We start from the raw sequence: 20513 nt of genomic DNA, 5'->3' as shown, positions 1-20513 counted from the left end.
GAAGAAATGCAACGTCAAAACATACCGTATTATGAACCGTTGAATGATGATGATTCTTCAAGTGAAATGACCCCTCAACCTCCTCGACGAATGCTGAGCACCATTACGGAACGGAGTGAAAGAACTGAGCCCTATTGGTCACCCAATACACACTATCATCATGCACCACCGAGTTCTACAGCAACATCATATGGGCAGGTGATCAGTAAGTGCCTCTATACTCGCTCTTCCCTTGTTTCTGACAATCCCATCAGATGGGGATACTCAGTACGAGACGCATGTTTCTGAAAACCCCAATTCTATTCCTCCATCTCCATCAGAGTCAGTTGTTCGCAGGCTATCTCAATATTCGCCTCCCCCTTCTCTCCCCCGTTCGGATTCTCGGAGTTCAACATCGTCAGCGCACGCGCCAAGTGTATCCGTTCCACCGATCGATACTATACCAGACATCCCAGATACCAACAGTAGATCCACATGTCATGTCCCCGCGGCTGTCAAGAAGACATCTAAATTGTCTCAGCTCGCTGCTAATGCTCGGGCCAGCAATATGTCTCTTGCGAAAACTGAGCGGTCAGGACCTTCAGGGAGTGCAATAGATGAGGGCTCTGTGAGGACTTGGCCTGCCCTCCGTCCAACTGCGACATCTGTTCCCCCATCTGTTCCCCCCTCACCTTCACCTCTCCCAGTGGCCCATTTGTCTGCGAACGCATCTGTCCACTCTTCAACGTCATCGCTTATCAGAAAGGCCATCCAGACAGCGATGGAGCTCGAAGCGTTAGATCAAGTGCCACCGAAAGTCCCTCCAAAAGATCCGCCCAGGGACCCTATGCCAGCCCCAATAGAGCCCGTTCCTGCTTCGAAAGGCCATACCCCTGCACCTAGTCAACCACAGTCCATTCAGCCTCAGACTCCTACCCCACCTATGTCTCCACGCCGAGCGTTGTCTATCAATAGACCAGCTGCCCCAACGCCATCCAAAAATGCTGAGTTGCCATCCCCAGACACCGTGCGGAAGCCTTCTAAACTTGCTTTATTGGCGCAGTCCAAGGCGGCTCCTAAAGCAGTTGCTAAACCTGTTCCTACAAAGGGTCCGAGTCTTCTGGATTCTGATATTGGACGTAAACCAAAACCTGGTCAACAATTTACGAAGTACTTGGCCCCGGTGGCCAACGGTGACACAGTGACCACTGCCATCACCTACTCTTATGAATCACTGCGTACGCTGACTGATCCAAAGCGACCACCGGAAGAGGCTCCATATGTTGTTACGCTTGAGGATGCATTGGAAAAGAAACCCTCGAAGCTCGCAGCGAAGATCAAGAAAATGCAAGAAAAACATCGGAGCATCGTTTTGCCTGAGCATGAAGAAGTCGAGTTGCCTTCTACTGCCCCGTTATTCCTCCCTAGTTCGGCTCCTCGCGCGTTACCTTCCGCATTTGCTACCATCCTCGTCGATGATCTGACGTCTTCCAAGCACAAAGCGAAACAAAGAGACGGTCATCATAAATCAACGACAAAACACATGCGTCATGGATCAGCAGAACAGGACACACGCCATAGTCGTGAAGAACCCGCACCACCGATTGTGCCAGGCCTTACTTCTCCCGCCGCATTCAAGTTTGACGAACCGAGTCCCGACGACGTTGTCATGCGTGCACGGCAAGGTTCATCGTTAGCCAACAAAGGCGCTTTACTTTCTGCCGCGCAACGGACAAAAGTGTCTTCTTCTACCAAGGCTTAATTTATACTTCTTATCTTTTTTTTTCCTTTCTCTTCTCTTTGGTGTCTATATTCTTACTTGTGTGTAATTTTATAGCTGCAAAAGAACGCGAGAAACTTCACAAAGCTCAGACACAGAAGAACTTAGCATCGGTGAAGTCGGCATCGAACTCCAGGTCAGGCTCGCCTGTTCCTGCCAAAGGATTCAAAGCACCGGTAACACCCACAAGGGCTTCGGCTGCCGGCAGATCTGGGACCTCGACACCAGTTGATCAACGAATGATGGATCTTTCGGGGCTGAACCTGACTCCAAGGGCCGAATCTGTGCCTGTCGAGGAAGCGCCTAAGTTAACATTAGCCAGGGAAAAAACGTTGGAGGAAGCCAAACGCGTTTTGGAAGCTCAACAGTCCAGTGACCTCAAACTTGTTAGTCTTGTGGTAATAGGTAGGTTTTCTCCAATGCACTAGAAACTCTTGACAACAAGAATGTCAAGGGCATGTCGATGCTGGAAAGTCGACTCTCATGGGTCGATTATTGTATGAAACCGGCCGTCTAGATGAGAAAACACGCATATCCAATGAAAGAGGCAGTACCAAAGCAGGCAAGCGCAGCTTCAGCTGGGCATGGAACTTAGATGGCACTACTGAAGAGCGCGAAAGGTTAGTGAAACACTATGCTTACTGCATGTCGATTCTGACGTTCGATGGTAGAGGCATTACGATGGACATCGCCTTGCAATCTCTCAGAACGCTGCATCGTCAGGTCACCATCCTGGATGCTCCAGGACACAAGGATTTTGTCCCGAACATGATCTCGGGCGCGTCCCAAGCGGACTGCGCCCTACTTGTCGTCGACGCGTCTCCTGGAGAATTTGAAGCTGGATTTGATCGTGGTGGACAGACTAAAGAACATCTCATTCTAGTAAGGAGTCTGGGTGTCTCTCAGGTCATCATTGCGATCAACAAACTGGATGTGGTTTGTATGGGTCCCTTTATCAACTGCGACGAGCACTTATGTTGTGGCAGATTCAATGGGACCAAACTTGTTTCGAAGAGATCTGCAAACTCATGCGTCCCTTCTTGGTTCAGTCGGGATTTCATCCCTCCAAAACACAGTTTGTGCCAGTCGGAGCTCTCGATGGCATTAATCTAGTCGAGAAGCCTCTACAGGTCGAAGAGTTCACCGCTTGGTATAAGGGACCTACATTAGTTGATTGCCTCGGTACGCGCTCATAACAAAAAAAAGATGGGCTCAGTGTGACTTATGGTCAATAGATAAGCTCGAACCTCCAACGCGTGACATCGCTTCCCCACTGAGACTCCCAATTTCAAACGTCTTCAAGGGACAGAGTGCTGGTATCGGCGTTACAGGAAGGCTGTGCAGCGGTATTGTCCAGGTTGGAGAACGTCTTCGTGTCCTGCCTGGAGATGAAACGGCTGCCGTGAAATGTACGCTTTCCGGTTTTCCCCTCGTTTTATACACAAAAACTGATACGAAATGATGCAGCCATCGAAGTCGAGGAAGAAAGCGCCTCGTGGGCAATGGCGGGGTCTAATGCAACGCTGTTCTTGACTGGCATTGATCCAATTCATCTAGCAGTAGGGAGCGTCCTTTGTCCTCCGGCTGACGTCGTCCCGCTGGCGACAATCTTCACGGCTCGAATCATAATCTTTGACGTACAATTTCCTATAACTGCCGGAGCGTCTGTTCGTGTAACTTGTCCTTCTATCATCCTTATCTGAACCAAACGTCCGTTATTCGCAGGTCGAGCTCTTCCACCACTCACGCGACGTCCCTGCTACCATCGCCAATCTGATATCTTCCCTCGATAGAACGACTGGCACCGTCATTAAGAAAAAGCCGAGGTAAACCTCCTTTGGTTTGTTCACTTCCTGTCACTGGAATTAACATTTAGAACCCCAGGGTACTTACGAAAGGTACTTCGGCAGAGGTGCAGATTGTTCTGAGGTCGACATCGTTATCGAGTTCAGCCCCTGCGCTTCCAATTCCACTTGAATCCTTCGCAGTCAATAAGGACATGGGAAGGATTCTCCTTCGACGTGGGGGAGAAACGATTGGTGCCGGTGAGGGAACTGGTGACTGCCTTTGTTACAGCCATTGACGAGCATGCAATAGGTATCGTCCTCGAGATTTTCGGGTAGATATTCTCAACATTGTAAGGATAACTGTCACTGTTTAGTGATTGTGTATAATACAGTTTCTTAAAGAACATGTACTTGAAATAACAATGAATTCTACACTGAGGAAACTTAGTTAAGAGGCGGATGTATGGATAGGTGCCGATGTCCTCCAATAGAAAAAAAAATCGAATGTAAAATTGACGTGAGATTCATGAAAACAAGCCGTCGACTTCCTTAAATCATTTCTTCTCCTTGTCTTTATCTTTTCCGGGACTGAACAAGTGCTTGATATTTATCTTGCCAAAAATGGAGTTCCGCTTCTTACGAGCAGGACCAGGAGTGCCGAACTTGGAGGGTGAGGAAGGGGAGCTGGAAGGAGATTCTGTCAAAGGGAACGCCTCTTTCTTTTTGGGCGTGGAAGGTGGGCTTGGAAGAGGCTTTACGGGTTCGGGCTGAGGCGACGCCTTATCTTCCTGAGGTGCGGGACCGTTGGTCGGCTTCTCCGATACGTCATAATTTGTCTGGGAAGTAGATTTCAGGTCCTGAATGACATCAGAGGAAGCCGGCGCCACAGGCTCCGGTACCGGTTCAGTTGCTGCAACAGCCTCAGCAGGCGCGGGTGTGGACTCTGGAACTGCTGTGGGAGGTTGTACTGACGCAGATGGTATTGCACCGGCAACTACTGCAGGTTCGACTGGCACAGGGGGAGCCGGGGTGGGAGTGAACGAGAAAGGGCTGTGGGTTGAGGCCTCTTTTTTCGTTCCTACTGACGGAGGCGGTGACTCGTTGTTTTCTGCTGCATTGACTGGTACGATAGCAATAGGGACGATGGGGGCACCCGCGAGGACCGTCGAGGTAGGCTCTGAGACGGACTTTGCCTCTAAGATAGGCTCCGAAGTGGCTTTGGGAGGGAGTTCTGCATGTTCTTCGGCTGGTACAGTCTCTACAACTGTAGGAGCTGACAACGCTGGTTCAATAAAAGGCGGTGGGGCCAACTTTGAGGCAGGCTCTGTCGTTGGCTCTGACAAAGTCGCTGGCGTCTCTGGTATGACTGGAGTGGGCTCAGCGGCAGCAGGTTCTGTCGTTGGCTCTGATACAGCTTTGGAAACGGGTTCGGGTGCAGGGGCTTCGGTAGTTGTATCTTCAGGCTAAAGAGCAGAGTTAAGTTGCAAATTCCTCTACGTAATGGGTAGCGCACCTTTCCCTCGTCTCCGCCGACAACACTTTGTTTAGGAGCGATTGCCAGATCTGAAACAGCTTGAGAAACGCCTTCGCTTGTGACTTGTTCTGTTTCATGCTTATCAGAAGCAAAAGCATCACCGTTTGCTGCAGGCTTTTCTGTGGCCTTGACGATAGGTTCCAAAGTTGCTGGTGACGTCGAGTCCATGGTAGGGAGTGAAGGTTTCGAAGGAGCGATGTATATGTTGTTGACGTTTCCAGATGGATCCGTCTCAGTAGGTTGACTAGGGGCGATCGACCATTGGCCGTCGACGATGAATTTGTACGCGATTTTTTCGTTCCATGGGATCTGTGTGCTACCTTTGAATCCATTACTGCCCTTGGTGAGATGAATAGATGAGGACCACTGTGAGAATTGGGCGTTGAGCAGATATCTCGCGTATTTCAAGTGAGACATAATACCTGGTCAAAAGTGCCGGTGACTACAACTGTTGCTGGCTCAGCATCAGGCCTGAAAATTTGGTAAAAAAAAATAAGAATAAAGGAAGAAGAAATGAAGGTAAAATACCATTCAAATAGAACCTCATGATTGTTCTGCATATTTGCAGCGGAGGAAGAAGGGAGAAGATTGTACAAAGTCGAATTAAGAGCAAGATGACGTTGCATCTGTTTACCGATCCAAAATAAGACATGAGCCACGGGCTGGACGAGGACGCCTTCGAGTCGTTGATGAATCCAGTCGCCTAGTAACCACATAGTTACCTCTGCTTCGAGAGTGGGGGATTGAAGTTGTTGAGCAGCTCCTGCAAGGGTAGTCGTGCAGAATCGGTTCGGTAATAAGGTGACTGCATCATTTTTTGGCTATGGAAATGTCGCCTCCGATCCAAGTTGCCGCACGGGGCCTAGCCATTTCCTCGAGGACCAGGCCTGGACGATTGCAAGCTAGCGCGCACTGCATGCTGTTAACACGGCATTTAGTCGGATGTATACCAACTGGTCTATCTACTTTTATCAATAATATACAACCTATGTTGTAGAGTCCTCGCATACGGTGAATGATGCTCTCATCCAACTACTATTATTCCCATGAATTACAACCTCCTCACGTCGTGGTTTCATGGCTTCCGGTACTGTTGAACTCGCGTTCGAACGCCGGTATATGATCTCATCCATCACAACATCCCAATCAATGAGGGGCGACAACAGCGTCTCGTCCGCATGTCCGCCAGCAGTTGACCGTGAACACATCCTCTGCATCAACATGGGTGTACTGCATGCCATTGGTGACGTAGTTGGAAATGACAGCAAGCGAACGGGCTGTTTCTGTGCCATCCTTTCCTGTGTTTGTGTGAGTGGAGGGGTAGGCAGCCGGCGAATTTCTGGCTTTGTTGTTGGTGGTAGAGGCGGTGCGGGAAGTGTCCGACTTCCAGATGGTGGTGGAACAGGAAGTTTCCGTATGTTCACTGAACATGATTCGGAAGGAGGTGCGGGAAGTTTTCGGACTGCTCTCTTCACTGGTGCTGTCCCTTCCGATACCGGTATTTTAGGGAGCATTCGTATCTTCCTGCGCCCAAAACGGCAGCGAATATGTGGTCTTCGTTTTAATGAGCAGCGACATTCTACAATACTTCTACTTATTCAGTTGTTTATCAGAACGCAGTTTAATCGAGTTGGCTTACCAGCACCATGCGGCATCATTGAATAGCACAGAGACAGGACTACGACAAGAATCATTGGGTTCTAGGGCCAAACGTGGGGGGAGCATGGAGTGGAGCCGGAGGTGACATGATACGAACTGAGTGTGTTAGATATACAATCTCAATTCTTGGCTATGCGATCACGAAGATGTTACAGTCACGAACCGTCTCCGTTTCGGGCCGGAGATCCGTTGCTTATTATTAGACCGCTCCATCCATGGACGACTCGGAGGCGGTGACTCGAGATCCACAAGTCGGAGAACTCGTCTCTGTTCTCCCAGGACAAGAGTATTTTAGCGACGAAAAGACGATGCGCCTTACGTTCACCGAAGGATTGAGTCCGTCAGAGGAACCTCTAGTCGTTACTTTGTCTGTCGATGCATCTCCAGGCTGTGGTGGGATCGTCTGGCCCGCAGGACAGGTCCTGATCCTTTCTACTATCCATCATCCATCCATCAATCTAAGAAGAGTCCTCCAATTCAGATCCTGTCCAACTATCTCGTACGAACACTCCGCTCGTTCCTTCAAGGTAAAACGGTTCTTGAGCTCGGAAGTGGTACCGGCCTTGTAGGAATCGTCGCAGCAAAACTTGGCGCAAAGGTCTACGTTACAGATCAAGCGTCAGTCTTCTCGTTGTGTCTGGGTATCTGGCTCCTGATGCATGATGATTCATCTCAGCCCGCTGTTAGATATCATGCGACGCAACGTCCTGAGAAACAATCTCGCTTCGTCCTGTACTGTCTCCGAACTCAACTGGTATGTGTTTCATCACCGTCAAAGTTCCCTTCTCACGACGACTAGGGGAGAACCGACACCCGCTGATATACCCGCTCCGGACGTGGTTCTCGCAGCGGACTGTGTATACTTCGAACCAGCATTCCCACTCCTGGTACAAACACTCTGCGACATTTACGAGAACAAGCCCGAAATACTCTTTTGTTACAAGAAAAGACGAAAGGTCAGACGTTACGCGTTACTCTCCAGTCCGCCGCAAAAGTGACCGCCTTGTATAGGCTGACAAACGATTCTTTGCGATCTTGAAGAAAAGCTTCTCATGGGAACAGGTGATACTTTGCTGCTAGTTTTCTACTTTGATCTAAGCTCTCTTGGATTCCAGGTTATGGATGATCCAGACCGCGAAATCTATAACAGGGACTCCATTACGCTCCTACGACTTTACAAGCTGAAATGAACGGGTGAAACGGATTCTGTCGTGAGACTAGCAAGAGCCTTGATGCCTTTGATCCAGTGTCTCCGGCGGGGATGCAATTGAGCTCGGAGGGCAGCAACGGGTATTCGTACATACATACTTCAGGAGGCCACAGGAATCGTTTTAATCTGAAATAATCGTCAACAGAATGGAGACATGAAAAACAAAGCCAAGCGTACCTGCAGACCATGAATGCCTTCTATCTCTTGCTTCAGCGTCTCCGTCACGAGTCTATGCTGCTTCACAATAGGCAATCCTTTGAAAGACTGAGAGGCGATAGTAATGGCATAAAAGGTCCCGCAACCACCTATTACAGATAATTCAGCACCTATAGTTCAATGTGAATGCCTTTGCTGCCTACCGGATACATCCTGAACTTGCAATTGGGATGGCGAAAACTTCTCCGTCAACTTGGAGTAGATATTCTGTTCTCCCTCCGATAGATCCGGGGAAGGTGCAGCAGCCGTCGTTAACGACCGCAAGTGGCGGGCAGCAGGAAAGAGCCGCCTAGTAGATGACAGCATGGTGAAAAGGCCTCGACAGTCAGCCTCTTCCCGTTATTGGTCAGCGACGCGTTCCGAGTCCGGCAGACCCTTCATGGCTGGTAAGGCCTCGACCTGTTCCTTTCAACAGCCCTTTCATGCTGCCACCATTGCTAAGGGCTGCAGCCTTCCTGCGGTGTCCCAGACACCCTACATGTTGCGCGATTCCCACCAGAAATTTGTTCTCAAACCGACCTTTAATTCCATCGTTGAGGACTAGGGCTGGGTTCGCTACCAAGGCACCCAAAAAGTCATCGTCGACTCAGGCAGCGAAGAGGCCTTCACCGGCTCCAGTAGTTCAGAAAACAACCCCTAACGCGCTGAAAATACACGTACCACCACCACCGAGAGCTGGACCTTCGCAAGCAGATGAATTACCGATTCTCCCTCCCAAATCCGTCGGGATCTGGCTCATGATATCTTCGTCTTTGGTCCTTACTATCGTGGTAGTCGGCGGGGTTACTCGACTCACTGAATCTGGCCTCAGCATCACAGAATGGAACCCTATAACCGGCATGATACCACCTCTATCCCCCGATGAATGGGAAGTAGAATTCACAAAGTACAAGGCTACGCCTGAATTTCATCTGTACGCCACCATACTCTCTTTCCCTATCTCACAGATGATCAACTCACTGCACCCAGTCTGAACCATTCCATCGCCATTGAAGAATTCAAACGGATCTTCTATATGGAATGGGCCCACCGTGCTCTGGGACGAATAGCCGGACTCGTATTCGTGGGTCCCCTCGCCTACTTTGTGATCAGACGCAAGATCTCCCGCTCTCTGGCAGTGAAGCTCAGCGGAATTGCCGCGCTGTTCGCTGCTCAGGGTTTGCTCGGATGGTACATGGTCAAATCTGGTCTTGACCAGTCATTAATGGAAACCCCGGGCGCGGTGCCGCGAGTGTCGCAGTACAGACTAGCGGCACACCTAGGACTGGCATTGGTCCTATATGCAGGGATGTTCTCGACGGCCATGATCACGATCAAGGAGTTCAAGTTTGCTCAGGGCGCGTCATGGCAGGGTCAGAAGCTGAAGGCGTTTTCTGCGGCGCTCGCGTCGCCTATGATGAAGCGCTTGCATCTGCAGACACGACTTTTGAGTGCTCTCATTTTCTTGACGGCCCTATCGGGTGAGTAACACACGAATACCCTCATACGGTCATCCAAATACTATGTTGACAGGTGCTTTCGTTGCTGGGCTGGATGCCGGGCTTTTGTATAATGAGTTCCCCCTCATGGGCGGACGAATTGCTCCCCCAGTGGATGAGCTATTCAACCGCGATTACTGCAAGTCGTCCGACGGTTTAGATCTCTGGTGGCGTAACATCTTCGAGAATCCCACAACAGTGCAATTCGATCATCGCGTTTTGGTTCGTTTCTCTCGTTAAGATGTTGGGAGCCATGCTCACTGTCATTATCTAGGCAATAACGACTTATTTTGGCATTGGATGGCTTTGGCTCCGATCGCGGAAACCTACTGTTCCTGTTGCTACTCGTCGTGCTATCACAGCTGCCTTTGGTATGGCGAACATTCAGGCTCTGTTGGGCATAACCACGCTCTGGTACCTGGTTCCCATACCACTGGCAGCTAGTCATCAGGCTGGAAGTGTTCTGCTGCTCAGCGCCATGATACATGCCCTGCTAACATTCAAAAAGCCCGGGGCAGCAGCTCAAGCTTGGAAGCTTTGGAAGTCCAAGGCCCAGCTGGCCGCAATAGCCAGGAAATAATACCTACATAGCACATAGTATAATCATACTCAATCTCAGGACAACAGCGGAGAACAAAAAATATGAATGTATTGATACAGCATCGTTTACTCGGCCATTTGCACGTCTTCGTCAGTTGTTGGTGCAGGGGCATCTGTCTCCTTTGGTATCATAGTTTTAATGAAGACATCCACCTTTTCACCCTCGAGAATACGGAATGCACCAGTCGGGGAAACGCCAGTTTCGTTGGGACTAGCAGAACCAACGATACCAATTGAAGTATTCTTGACGTTCAGTTCCTTGTCCTGTTGCAGCGTTTCTCGCAGAGCATGCAATCCGTGCCGAATAAGCTCGTCCAGATCGCCTTTTAGCCCAGGTAAGCAATGGAAGCGAAGGAGAAGTGGCGACATACAATCCGCAAAGCTCTCATAATGCTTCTCGAGGTAAGTCTTCGCGCTCTGACTTCTGGCACCAATCGACATCGCATAGTATTCGTACGAGTTTCCGGAAGGTGAGAACTCATAGAGATGAGGCCCAGACTGGTCTTGTCCAATGACGAGGAACCCAACACCGTAAGGACGTCGACCGTATTCCTGAGTGTTGACTTGTGCCTCTGTTCAAGGTATCAACGAACAGAGCTGCAGGCAACGAAGGTTATACACACTATCTGCCATTGCCGACACAAGCCTGTTGACGGGAACGGGGCGGTTAAATATCATTCTTGATGACATTGCTTGTTGGCGCATGAAATTACTGCTCCGATCTTAAGAACGACAAATGAAGGATTAAGGAAGGATTACTGACCTCAGAACACGAGCGTCCGAGGTCAGACCAGCGATAGCGATGCCAACATGGTCATCTATTCGGAACATCTTCTGTTGGTATGAAGCCAATTCGCCGGCTGAACGCTAGAAGAGGCTGGTAAGTAGTTGATTTTGGAGAACCTCGTTGGGAAAGAAGAACCTTGAGGGCCAGCAAAACTGAATGGCTCTTTGAACGCAAGCCGACGGCAGCAGAGCCTTGCTTCACGGCTTCAAGGGCATATTCGACCTGGTGAAGACGACCTTGGGGAGAGAAAACAGTGTTGTCCGAGTCGTAGGTATTCCGAAACTGAATGAAAAAGAGTAAGAACACGTTTTATATGGGAAAATGAAGCAAGCTGGGCACACCATGGTTCGCGAAAGAGGAAGAGGTATCGATCGCTGACGCGTCGAAATGTGTTACGGTCACAAAGATGCAGGTCGATTTCCTTTTTCAGACAGGGGATCTCATCATGATTTCCACCACAAAGATAATTTTGGCCAGAGCTCGCACCTTAGTGAGTACCATAAAACAGAATCCCATCTCAAAATGCATTGTTGAGACAGGCTATTTTCTGCACAATAACAGTAAATAAAGTCCTCCAGGACAGTATTTAGTATTGAGAGATACAGATCATATTATTGCAAAGAGTAGGCAGTCCTTTCTCATCAAGTGGAGAGATGGTTTGCCCATCCAAATTTCAGATGGAATCCTCATCTGTGTTCACTTCAATCTTACCACCTGCCAATTTCAGCCCTCTCTACAACATGGCCTCTACACATGTTCATTGTGTGCTGACCCTCACCTTAGAGTGATGAAATATACTCATAACTGAGACACACAAAGTTGTAACATCCTATAATCTGACAGAATGGTGATGTATATTGGAAAAATTTAATTTGTCAAGCAAGTATTCTAATCTCATTTTTGATATAACTTATAGTTCACCTATTGGTAATCTCTCTCCTCTTGCATCAATCTTTTTACCTCCAAATATGCCTTCTACCAAAAACAATTCTGACATCATTGATAAATATCTACAAGATGAAGTAGCAGCTGGATGCATAGGTCAAGAATTGACCTTGGAGAAAGCTTATATCTTCCTTGGTGACCATTTTTGAACTGCATCTTGTAGTGTCATATTTGATCAACAAAAACTATGAGTCATATATAACTTATTAGCTTGTGACTCCAAATGATTTTTCATAACCTTATGGCTGGACACTAAGGACTGGTTGACACAATGGTACATGGTTAGCATATATGAAAAAGCAATGAGTGTTATGCTTCTACCAAACACTCACAAATGATTGGCACTGCTACCACTGGAGTCTAATTCTGGGTTCTGGTTCTGGGTTCATTGTTGGTATAAGAGTATGATGAGGATAATGAGATAAGTGATGATGTGTGTTAAGGGTATGAAAGGGTGAGGCTGATAGAGATAGTCTGCCCTTTTGGCAAGAGTATTTGCACAAGGTAATCAGAGAGTGTAGTAGGTGTATTAAACTTTAGCTCAAGACTGGGGTACATCAATATATGCTACTGCCTTAAATACTGTCTAGAGAGCCCTTTGCTTTACAGGTGACTATTGTCTGGTTTCTGTGTTCTCTACTTATTATTTGAGTGATGATGACTGTGCTCTTGCTTTATTTGTTATTGTTGTTCTGCTATGCCATTGCTATAGTGAGCTTTCTGTATGCTGCAGTTCTTATTATGATAAAGGCATGGGAAAGTGACCTGTTATGATTCCTATGCTTTATCTTTTTTTGTCTAGCCCCTATTTCTGATTAGTCAGAGCATCTATCCAACCTGAGCATCTATGCTGGGCATGAGACATGTTTATATGATCATAATAGGCAACCTGCACCATTATCCTCCAGATAATAATGGACACCTTGACAACAGATAATCTCATATTGTACCAATGCTGACAACTAGAGACAATAACCACTTGTTGGATTAGCAAGCAGGAGCTCCATCATATCCCGCTGGCCAAGCTCGATACCCCTTTATGTCGGGATGGACTATATATATTGAATATGGTCTGTTGAGCACCCTCACCGTGTTTCTGCTTATCGCTATGCTGTGTGAGGTCTATGTTATAGCTAACAGCATACTCTATTAGGTGCTTGATACCCCTTTATGTCGGGATGGACTATATATATTGAATACGGTCTGTTGAGCACCCTCACCGTGTTTCTGCTTATCGCTACGCTGTGTGAGGGTGAGTATCTACTTATATTACTTCGTTTATGTCACTGATTGGTATTCTGTAGTCTACATTATAGCTAACAGCATACTCTATTAGGTACAGTGAATACACCACTGCGTTTCTGCTTATCGCTACGCTGTGTGAGATCTATGTTATAGCTAACAGCATACTCTATTAGGTGCTACAAATGCATGTCACTTTCTTAGACCACTATAGTACAGAAATACATAATTAGTAAAACTATAATTATCTGAGGACTCAACAGTATATAAGTAGCATAGCTTTCACTGTACATATCCAGTTTTGAGCTAAAGTTTATTTCACACCATTTACTCTCAAGTTGACTTGTCTCTGGCCTTGAAGCACTTTATCCAAATATCATATAGTAGACTCAAGTGTGATTGTATGAACTTGATATAGCACTTGTTTATCATGTGTTCAGATCACATATAACTTGGGCTTAACAATTAGCTTGAAGCTTCTAGCTTCTCTTTTTTTATGCACACTAGCACAAAAGAAACTGAATGCCATCAACAAATAAGATCACTGCAGACTTTCTTTGAGTCATAGAGGCTATCATTGGTATCTTACTCAGCCTACTTGCCATTATTGTCCTCTGCAGAGAAAACTGCTTCATCATTGCTTGAGTAGTCTGGTACTACCAAACTCTCAGAGCCATCCACTGACAGCTACAGAATGTCTCACCTATCTTCTCTTTCTATGACCTTCCTTCAGAGTCTCCTCAAGCTCTCAACAAGCTTGAGGAAGGAACTATACCAGAAACCATTCTCAAGGTTCTGACTTGAGGAGATATTCTGAAAGAGCAAGAAGGCCACTGATACTCCCTGAGACCCTCTTGAGCTCAGCCTTTAAGAAACAACAATTGGGTCCCAATGCACTTCTCTTCAGTCTCTGACTATGAGGATGAGAATGTTCCCAATGACTTCTTTGATGCTATACCAACTCTCAACTCTTTTTCTGCTCTCTCTGAGTGTGGAATTGGAGACCATGCTTGAGACTCTCTTGATGCCTCCTGAGTGGCTCAAACCTCTGAGACTTGTTATCAGACCCCAGCATCAGGATTCTCTCATAATGCCATTGACCTGAGGGATCAGGAAGCAGCTAGAATGCTCTTTCACCAGAATGGCAGCCCATCTGACAGCTGGATTGAGTGGGAAAGCAGTAGTATCAAGCAGCAAAGGGCTGCAAACAAAAAAGCCTTTTGACAACAATACTATGTCAGGCAGGCCAAGCTCCAAGACTTCATATTCTGGAGCTCTAATGACTTATGATGATATGAGCTCAGTCATTATAAGACTCCTCTATGTTTCACTCCTGTCAGCTCCAGTTGACCTATGGCAGAACCTGATTCCACTGATCTACCCATTCCTAAAACTCCTGACAATTCTGCTATCCATTGATCCAGTTCTATTGCCATCTGCAATTCCACTCTCTGACAATTTCTCTGAGGCTCAGTTGTTTGACTATTCCTCAACTTTCTTGAGCAGTTCTGCTGATATTATCAAGCAATGGAGAAGCAAGGAGAAGAAAGCAGAAGCAATTTGAGTAGAGAATCTGATTCTTGACTTCCTTGATGCTAGATCATCCCTTCTACTACAACTGAAACCACTGAAATCTCTGACAACAGTGAGCCAGGCCTCAGCTGAAATCACAGACAGCTTTCTGACCATAGTGAGAGTGGCTTCATCTTTTTATGCCCTGCCAGAAGACTTTCTTGAAGGGGTTGAGAGAGATGTGGATAAGAAATGGCTCAAAGAGGCTATATGCCAGGAGAGAGTGAAGGAATTTAACTAAATCTATCAACAGCAGTTGCAGAAAATTCCCCAAAATGTCAGTTGGAGACTGAACCTCTTGGGGAAGAGATATTTAGCTATGGATGACCAGGAATGAATTGACATTTTACAGTATTATGCTACAGAATGGGCCACTTATATATATAATAATGCCCAATTGGAATATCTGATGGCCATATTACTATTGTATCAGTTTAGGTTTGACATTCAGCCAATGCTGGCATCTCTACTGGCACCTCCAGCCAGAGCTATCTTCATAGCACTCTCCATCCAAACAACTTCAACAGACATGCCATGATATCACTCTCAATCTGCCAAAAAGCTGACCCTGACCTGACTCCTTTGAAAGGGTAAGAGGAGTAGACTCCTTTCCAGACAACTATCTGCTGATGAAGCTAGGACCAGCAGACAAACAGGAGATGACCTAGAAGCCACTAAACTAGACTTCACCATCAAAGATAGAAGAATCATCTAAGTAACATTAATAGAACCAACTGGTAGTCCAGTTGCTGATAATCACTCTCTTTATTTCTTCTCTAGACCTTCTACCAAATGGAGACACCTGTTGTTTGACCAGTATCTAAACCTGATAATATCACTGGCCTCTGACTCTGCACTAATTTAGTGTAAACCTGATCTCATCTGAAAATCTCATCCATTCAAGAGGGCATCTGTTATGATTTTCTACCTTTTTCCTGACTTTTCAACTCCTATTTATGCTTAGTCAGAGCACTAGAACAAGTGCTTAAGATCATGGGATAAAAGGCTTAGTCATCACAACTAACCAAGTCTGCCATTGTCTCTCAATGCAACAGCCTTGCCCAGCGATGCAACCAATCTTTTATGTATGATAATGATGCTCTAGGACAATGAGCATAAAAACCAGAGGGACACATAATAAGTATATAGTATTATTAGACAAGCCTGTACAGTATTTAAGGAGCTTGCTCTTGCTGGTAAATCCCCAGCTTCAAGCTAAAGTTTATACACTCTTATTCTACTCTCATGCTAAATCACAGAATGCCTTGAAGCACAGGGAATTAACAATAACACATCAAGTGGATTCTAACAGAAGGCTCAAACATGAAGCTATGTTAGTCTACCATGTGTTAGTTGATCACATGTGGCTTGAGCCTAACAATTAGCTTGAAGCTATCACCTTCTCTTTCTCAAGCCCAATTGTGCTGAGAAACTGAATGCTTCCAGCAACAACCGCAGACCTCAATCATGACTTCTTCAAACTGATAGCTTCTATCATTAGAATGCTACTAGGTCTTTTAGCTGTCATTACCCTTTGCTGCAGATGACAATCAGTAACAGCTTAGATAGTCAGACACTATCAAGCATTCTAGCAGGTTTATGCTATACTCTAAAACATAACCCCAGATCTCCCTTTCCATGACATCTCTGTCTCCATCAGAGTGTCCTTTCAGCTGCAAGGATGACCCGTATCTGAAGCTGAGTCTAGTGACCCACCTTTGGGGAGCCTTCCAGAAGAAGAAGAACACTGATACTCTCCCTAATGATCTAGCAGAAATGGCAACTCTACTTTTGCAGGGTTCCAGAACTCTTGGACAATGAACATTGCCTAAGAATTTGAGAAGATCCCTGACAGTGTCTATCCAGTCTCCTCCATCTCCAGTCACTCTGGTTCTCCAAACATCCCAGAGATTGAAAACCATACTCAGGACTTCTTTGATGCCACTCAGATGGCTTCGAGACTCCAGACAGCCCTCAACTCCCTCCACCATTCCCTCTATGCTACTCTCAAGCTAAGCCCATCCATCAGCAGGCTGAGGCTCAATGATCCCCACAGAAGGAGTATCCATCAGGATTTCATAAATGTGGAGCTCACTATTGCTGCAGCAGAAGATCTCCACAACAACCTTCACATCAAAAGCCAGCCAGAGAAAGGGACAGCCAGTGCCAGGAGGAGAATTGCTTGAGACAGGATCATCTGATGCATCTTTCTGAACTGGAACCTTATGGTCCTCTTTGATTACAACACAGCAGTGCAGCAGCAGCAGCAGAACCAGACCTGTCAGACAGAAATCTAATGAGCCTAGAAAGAGCTTGCTGATTATGTCCAGGTGGAGACTCAGTGAGAATATGAGGAAGCAGAGTATGCTAGGCAGAGATGACAGTAGTGGTGATGAAGAGAGGCTGAAAGATTGGGATTGGTCTCTTCTGATTGGTATGGACTCCAAACTAATTCCTTGGAATCTCCCTTCAGGGAGCCTGACTCAGAAACTGACTCATAGATGGAACCAGAGAGTCCTATCACCAGAAGCGAGGCCATCAGAAGAGGTTGAGCTGCAGAAGAGAATCATCTTCTCTCCTCCTAGTACTCTGTTAGAATGGACACCATCTCCTCAGATGCTGACTCTGTTCTCAGAGCCTATGAGCTCTGGGTATCTGACAATGCCTATGTCTCCAACTATGCTCTCTGCTGATTTCTGGAGAGTCAAGTTGTTCATCAGTTTCTCAATCTTGAGTTTCAAAGAAACTTCAGTCTCTATAGCTGAGAACTAGAGGAAGAAAGAGCATGTGGCAAGACATAATATAGTTGACTCTCAAGCATCTCTATCTGATCTACAGCCTCCACCCCCAATGCCACTGGTCTCAGCACTAGGGCAGATGACAGGATCTCTAGCAATGCTCAGGCTGACCATCCTATCCATCTATGACCTGCCTATCAGTTCCCTCCTAGGGAAAGGAGACAGCAGGAATGAGAGTGATGAAGAGGACAGTGAGGGCTCTTTCAGCCCTGAACACTTTATGGAATATACAGGTGAAGATATTGATGAAGAAGCATTGAAGGAAGAAATGAAAAAGGAGAGGAGGAGAGAATATCAAAGACTATATGAGCAAAAAATGCTCTTTCTATGGAGGGATGCCTGCTGGAGGGCTACTTCCTTAGGACAAAAATATAAGTATGCAAATGATACTGAAAAAACAGATATTTTACAGTATGCCATAACCAAATATGCTTAGAAAGAATATGGCTGATGGCATCCAGAAGACCCACTTAAGCTGATGCCCCTGTACCAAGCCAGGAATCAGCCAAAACTAATACTGCATTCCCTCTTCATCCCACCAAGACATGCCATATATATGGCACCATCTATCTGAAGTGATGCCAAAACCTCAGACCTCTCAATCTGAAGTATGGCAATCCAGTTCATCTGAATCTGACATCAGCTGAATCTCTCAGCACTATGGCATGAAGGATTCTGAAACCCCTAGACCAGCAAGGGGAGCTGGCTCCTTGGAGAACAGCCACCCTCTGACTAGGCAGGACTAAGTGAGAAAGAACCAGTATGAGATGATCCTGAAGCTGTTCACCTTGGGTTTACCATACAGGACAGGGTAATTGTCTATAAGGATGCTATCCCAAAAGGAAGTCCAGTCACTGATGATCAATCTCTCCACTCATTTCCTGCTCTCCCACATGAATGAAACTGACCACTGTTCTCTGAGTGGCTCAACCCCATGGGTGTTCTATCTGAGAATGCTACTGTCTTACAGTGCCAACCAGACCTGCTTCAAAAACTCCACCCTTTTAAAGGGGTCTTGGACAACATCGATCAGTTTCTAGTTGATTGCGAACAATATTTTGAGGTATACATCAGATACATTGGCACTGACATGAATAAAGTTGTCTTTGCTGCCTCTTACCTTGAAGAAAAGGCAAAGACTTGGTGGATCTTAATCTCCTCCAATTTCCAGTTGACAACTTAGAAACACTATTGTTATCTCTTGTGGCTGGTGTTCAAACAAATATTGAATGACAAATTCATTGATTTAGCAGTATAAGAAGTACACAAACAAAAGATCAAAGAATACAAGATGGGGGACAAGATAGCCACCGATTACTTCGACAAGCTAAAATGACTTGCCAAGCTCACCAGAATCTGGGATGATATAGCAAACAATGAATGCATAGTCAAAGCCCTCAAAAGAGAGGTCCTCTCCTCATACATCACAATGATTTCAGCAATTGGTGTCAAAATGTTGATGCTGATCGGGTATGACAAATAGAAGGAACAAATCATCAAGATGTATAAGGAGTGGCAAAGGCAGAAAGCAGAGGCAATGACATTCTAAGACTACAACAGGAAGTTGACCCCACCAACCCCGAACAAGTTGAGGCAAACTGCTGGGAAACCATCAGGACCTTCTTCAACTCCCACTTATGGTGCACAAAACACTGAGACAGAGATGACATATACAAGGGCCAGGAAACCAATAGATATTAACTGCATGAAAAAGGAGGGCAAGTGTTTCAATTGTGGACAGAAGGGATATATGGCCAAGGACTGCCTGAAGAAGAAGCACACAAGGGAAGACATTCAGATGCAGATTGCCAAGTTACAAAAAGAAGATGAAGAACTTGAGGCAGAAACTAAAGTAGAGGAAGTAAAAGACCTAGCCAGCCAGTGAGCAATTCCACTGAACCAGCCAAAGAACTTCATGGTGTGCAATTCTTAGCTGCTAGTTGAACTAATAGTATTTCTGTAGCTACCCCTATGTCTATTATGCATTTGAATATACCACCAATTTATGCTCTGCTCACCAAAAAATCACAAAAGAAACTCAAATGCCTCTGGGCTGAACAAGAGCAGAGAGCTCTAAAACCTGACTTAAACCATTCAACACCAAATGAACTTAGTGAGCCATCAAGAAAGCCAAGGACAAAGCAACAGCCAAAGCCACACTTGGGAACTGAGTCCATCAGACTCAAGCTGAAGAAGTGACTGATAAAGTAGTAGAAGAAATAAAAAAGGCTGAATGATGTCAAGCCTTAGAGTGGCTCAATAAGCTTTGGGGATTAAGGAAGTTTATCTGACGAACCAAAACAGCTGAGTGGGATCTGCTCACTAGAGCCCAAATCGAAACCCTCACATCCTGCTCTGTCCACACAGTAACCACACTCATTGACAGTGGATGTACTGGAAGTTCCATCAACCACACTTTTGTTGACAAGCATAAACTCCTGATCTGAGCCACAGCAGCCCTGATCCCTGTCTACAACACAGATAGGACCAAGAATCAGGCTGGCTTGATTACTGAGTTTGTAGAACTCAGGCTCACAATCAGTGATCACTCAGAATGAATTGATTTAGCCATTACAGACCTTGGAACTAAAGAGGTCTTCCTTGGCCATGACTGGCTAATACATCACAACCCATTAATCAACTGGAAGACTGGGTGGATCATCTTTGCAAGATGCCAATGTCAGAAAATTCCATTCAAATTATCAGATGAGGATCTGGGAGACCAGTAGGATGAGGAGATAGAGGATGGGGAAACTATTCTCACTGTTGACCTACAGCGAGAACTGTATATTCATGCTGTTTATCATACTAATAATCTTGCTGCCAAGACTAATGAGCAGAAGGAGGAAAAAACCTTTGAAGAGATGGTATCTGAATGGGCATGAGATTTCAAGGATTTATTTGAAAAGGAGAGCTTTGATGAGTT

The 20513-nt window shown here is 46.2% G+C and overlaps 7 protein-coding genes across 7 annotated transcripts; 4 read left to right on the top strand and 3 right to left on the bottom strand.

Moving 5' to 3' along the window:
- Window positions 1–110: 110 nt before the first annotated feature.
- Window positions 111–1843, top strand: BT62DRAFT_652943 (uncharacterized protein). Its single transcript, XM_043181777.1, has 2 exons — window positions 111–198; window positions 255–1843. The coding sequence occupies exon 2, from the start codon at window positions 548–550 to the stop codon at window positions 1739–1741; it is 1194 nt and encodes a 397-aa protein (XP_043042425.1). The 5' UTR covers window positions 111–198; window positions 255–547; the 3' UTR covers window positions 1742–1843.
- Window positions 1844–2212: 369 nt separating this feature from the next.
- Window positions 2213–3842, top strand: BT62DRAFT_887729 (uncharacterized protein; the record flags this gene model as incomplete). The annotated part of the gene is made up of 7 exons (XM_043182926.1): window positions 2213–2379; window positions 2431–2695; window positions 2746–2941; window positions 2995–3168; window positions 3227–3426; window positions 3485–3585; window positions 3644–3842. Coding segments are annotated over 7 exons (1302 nt in total), but the record flags the coding sequence as incomplete, so codon positions are not given.
- Window positions 3843–4100: 258 nt separating this feature from the next.
- On the bottom strand, window positions 4101–6594 carry BT62DRAFT_917617 (uncharacterized protein; the record flags this gene model as incomplete). Its single annotated transcript, XM_043184055.1, has 5 exons — window positions 4101–5009; window positions 5060–5446; window positions 5503–5551; window positions 5609–5843; window positions 6147–6594. The coding sequence occupies 5 exons, from the start codon at window positions 6592–6594 to the stop codon at window positions 4101–4103; spliced, it is 2028 nt and encodes a 675-aa protein (XP_043042423.1).
- Window positions 6595–7039: 445 nt separating this feature from the next.
- BT62DRAFT_928928 (S-adenosyl-L-methionine-dependent methyltransferase) lies at window positions 7040–8268 on the top strand. The gene is made up of 6 exons (XM_043185599.1): window positions 7040–7158; window positions 7221–7357; window positions 7416–7493; window positions 7539–7695; window positions 7751–7933; window positions 7987–8268. The coding sequence occupies exons 1-5, from the start codon at window positions 7048–7050 to the stop codon at window positions 7817–7819; spliced, it is 552 nt and encodes a 183-aa protein (XP_043042422.1). The 5' UTR covers window positions 7040–7047; the 3' UTR covers window positions 7820–7933; window positions 7987–8268.
- Window positions 8088–8471, bottom strand: BT62DRAFT_887210 (bola-like protein; the record flags this gene model as incomplete). The annotated part of the gene is made up of 2 exons (XM_043182909.1): window positions 8088–8254; window positions 8309–8471. The coding sequence occupies 2 exons, from the start codon at window positions 8469–8471 to the stop codon at window positions 8088–8090; spliced, it is 330 nt and encodes a 109-aa protein (XP_043042421.1).
- On the top strand, window positions 8393–10402 carry BT62DRAFT_928926 (electron transfer protein 1). The gene is made up of 4 exons (XM_043185598.1): window positions 8393–9078; window positions 9135–9625; window positions 9678–9865; window positions 9918–10402. Exons 1-4 carry the CDS (start codon window positions 8588–8590, stop codon window positions 10221–10223), a joined length of 1476 nt encoding a protein of 491 aa, XP_043042420.1. The 5' UTR covers window positions 8393–8587; the 3' UTR covers window positions 10224–10402.
- BT62DRAFT_963659 (20S proteasome subunit) lies at window positions 10273–11440 on the bottom strand. The gene is made up of 6 exons (XM_043188695.1): window positions 11372–11440; window positions 11166–11312; window positions 11007–11110; window positions 10867–10955; window positions 10615–10815; window positions 10273–10566 (listed from the first exon to the last, which is right to left on the bottom strand). Exons 1-6 carry the CDS (start codon window positions 11372–11374, stop codon window positions 10310–10312), a joined length of 801 nt encoding a protein of 266 aa, XP_043042419.1. The 5' UTR covers window positions 11375–11440; the 3' UTR covers window positions 10273–10309.
- Window positions 11441–20513: the final 9073 nt, after the last annotated feature.

Source organism: Guyanagaster necrorhizus, assembly GCF_019112545.1.
Source record: "Guyanagaster necrorhizus MCA 3950 unplaced genomic scaffold BT62scaffold_6, whole genome shotgun sequence".
In the NCBI taxonomy this organism is placed as follows: Eukaryota; Fungi; Basidiomycota; class Agaricomycetes; order Agaricales; family Physalacriaceae; genus Guyanagaster; species Guyanagaster necrorhizus.
Note: the sequence above shows the minus strand (reverse complement) of the source record. Positions and strands in the feature narration are given on the sequence as shown.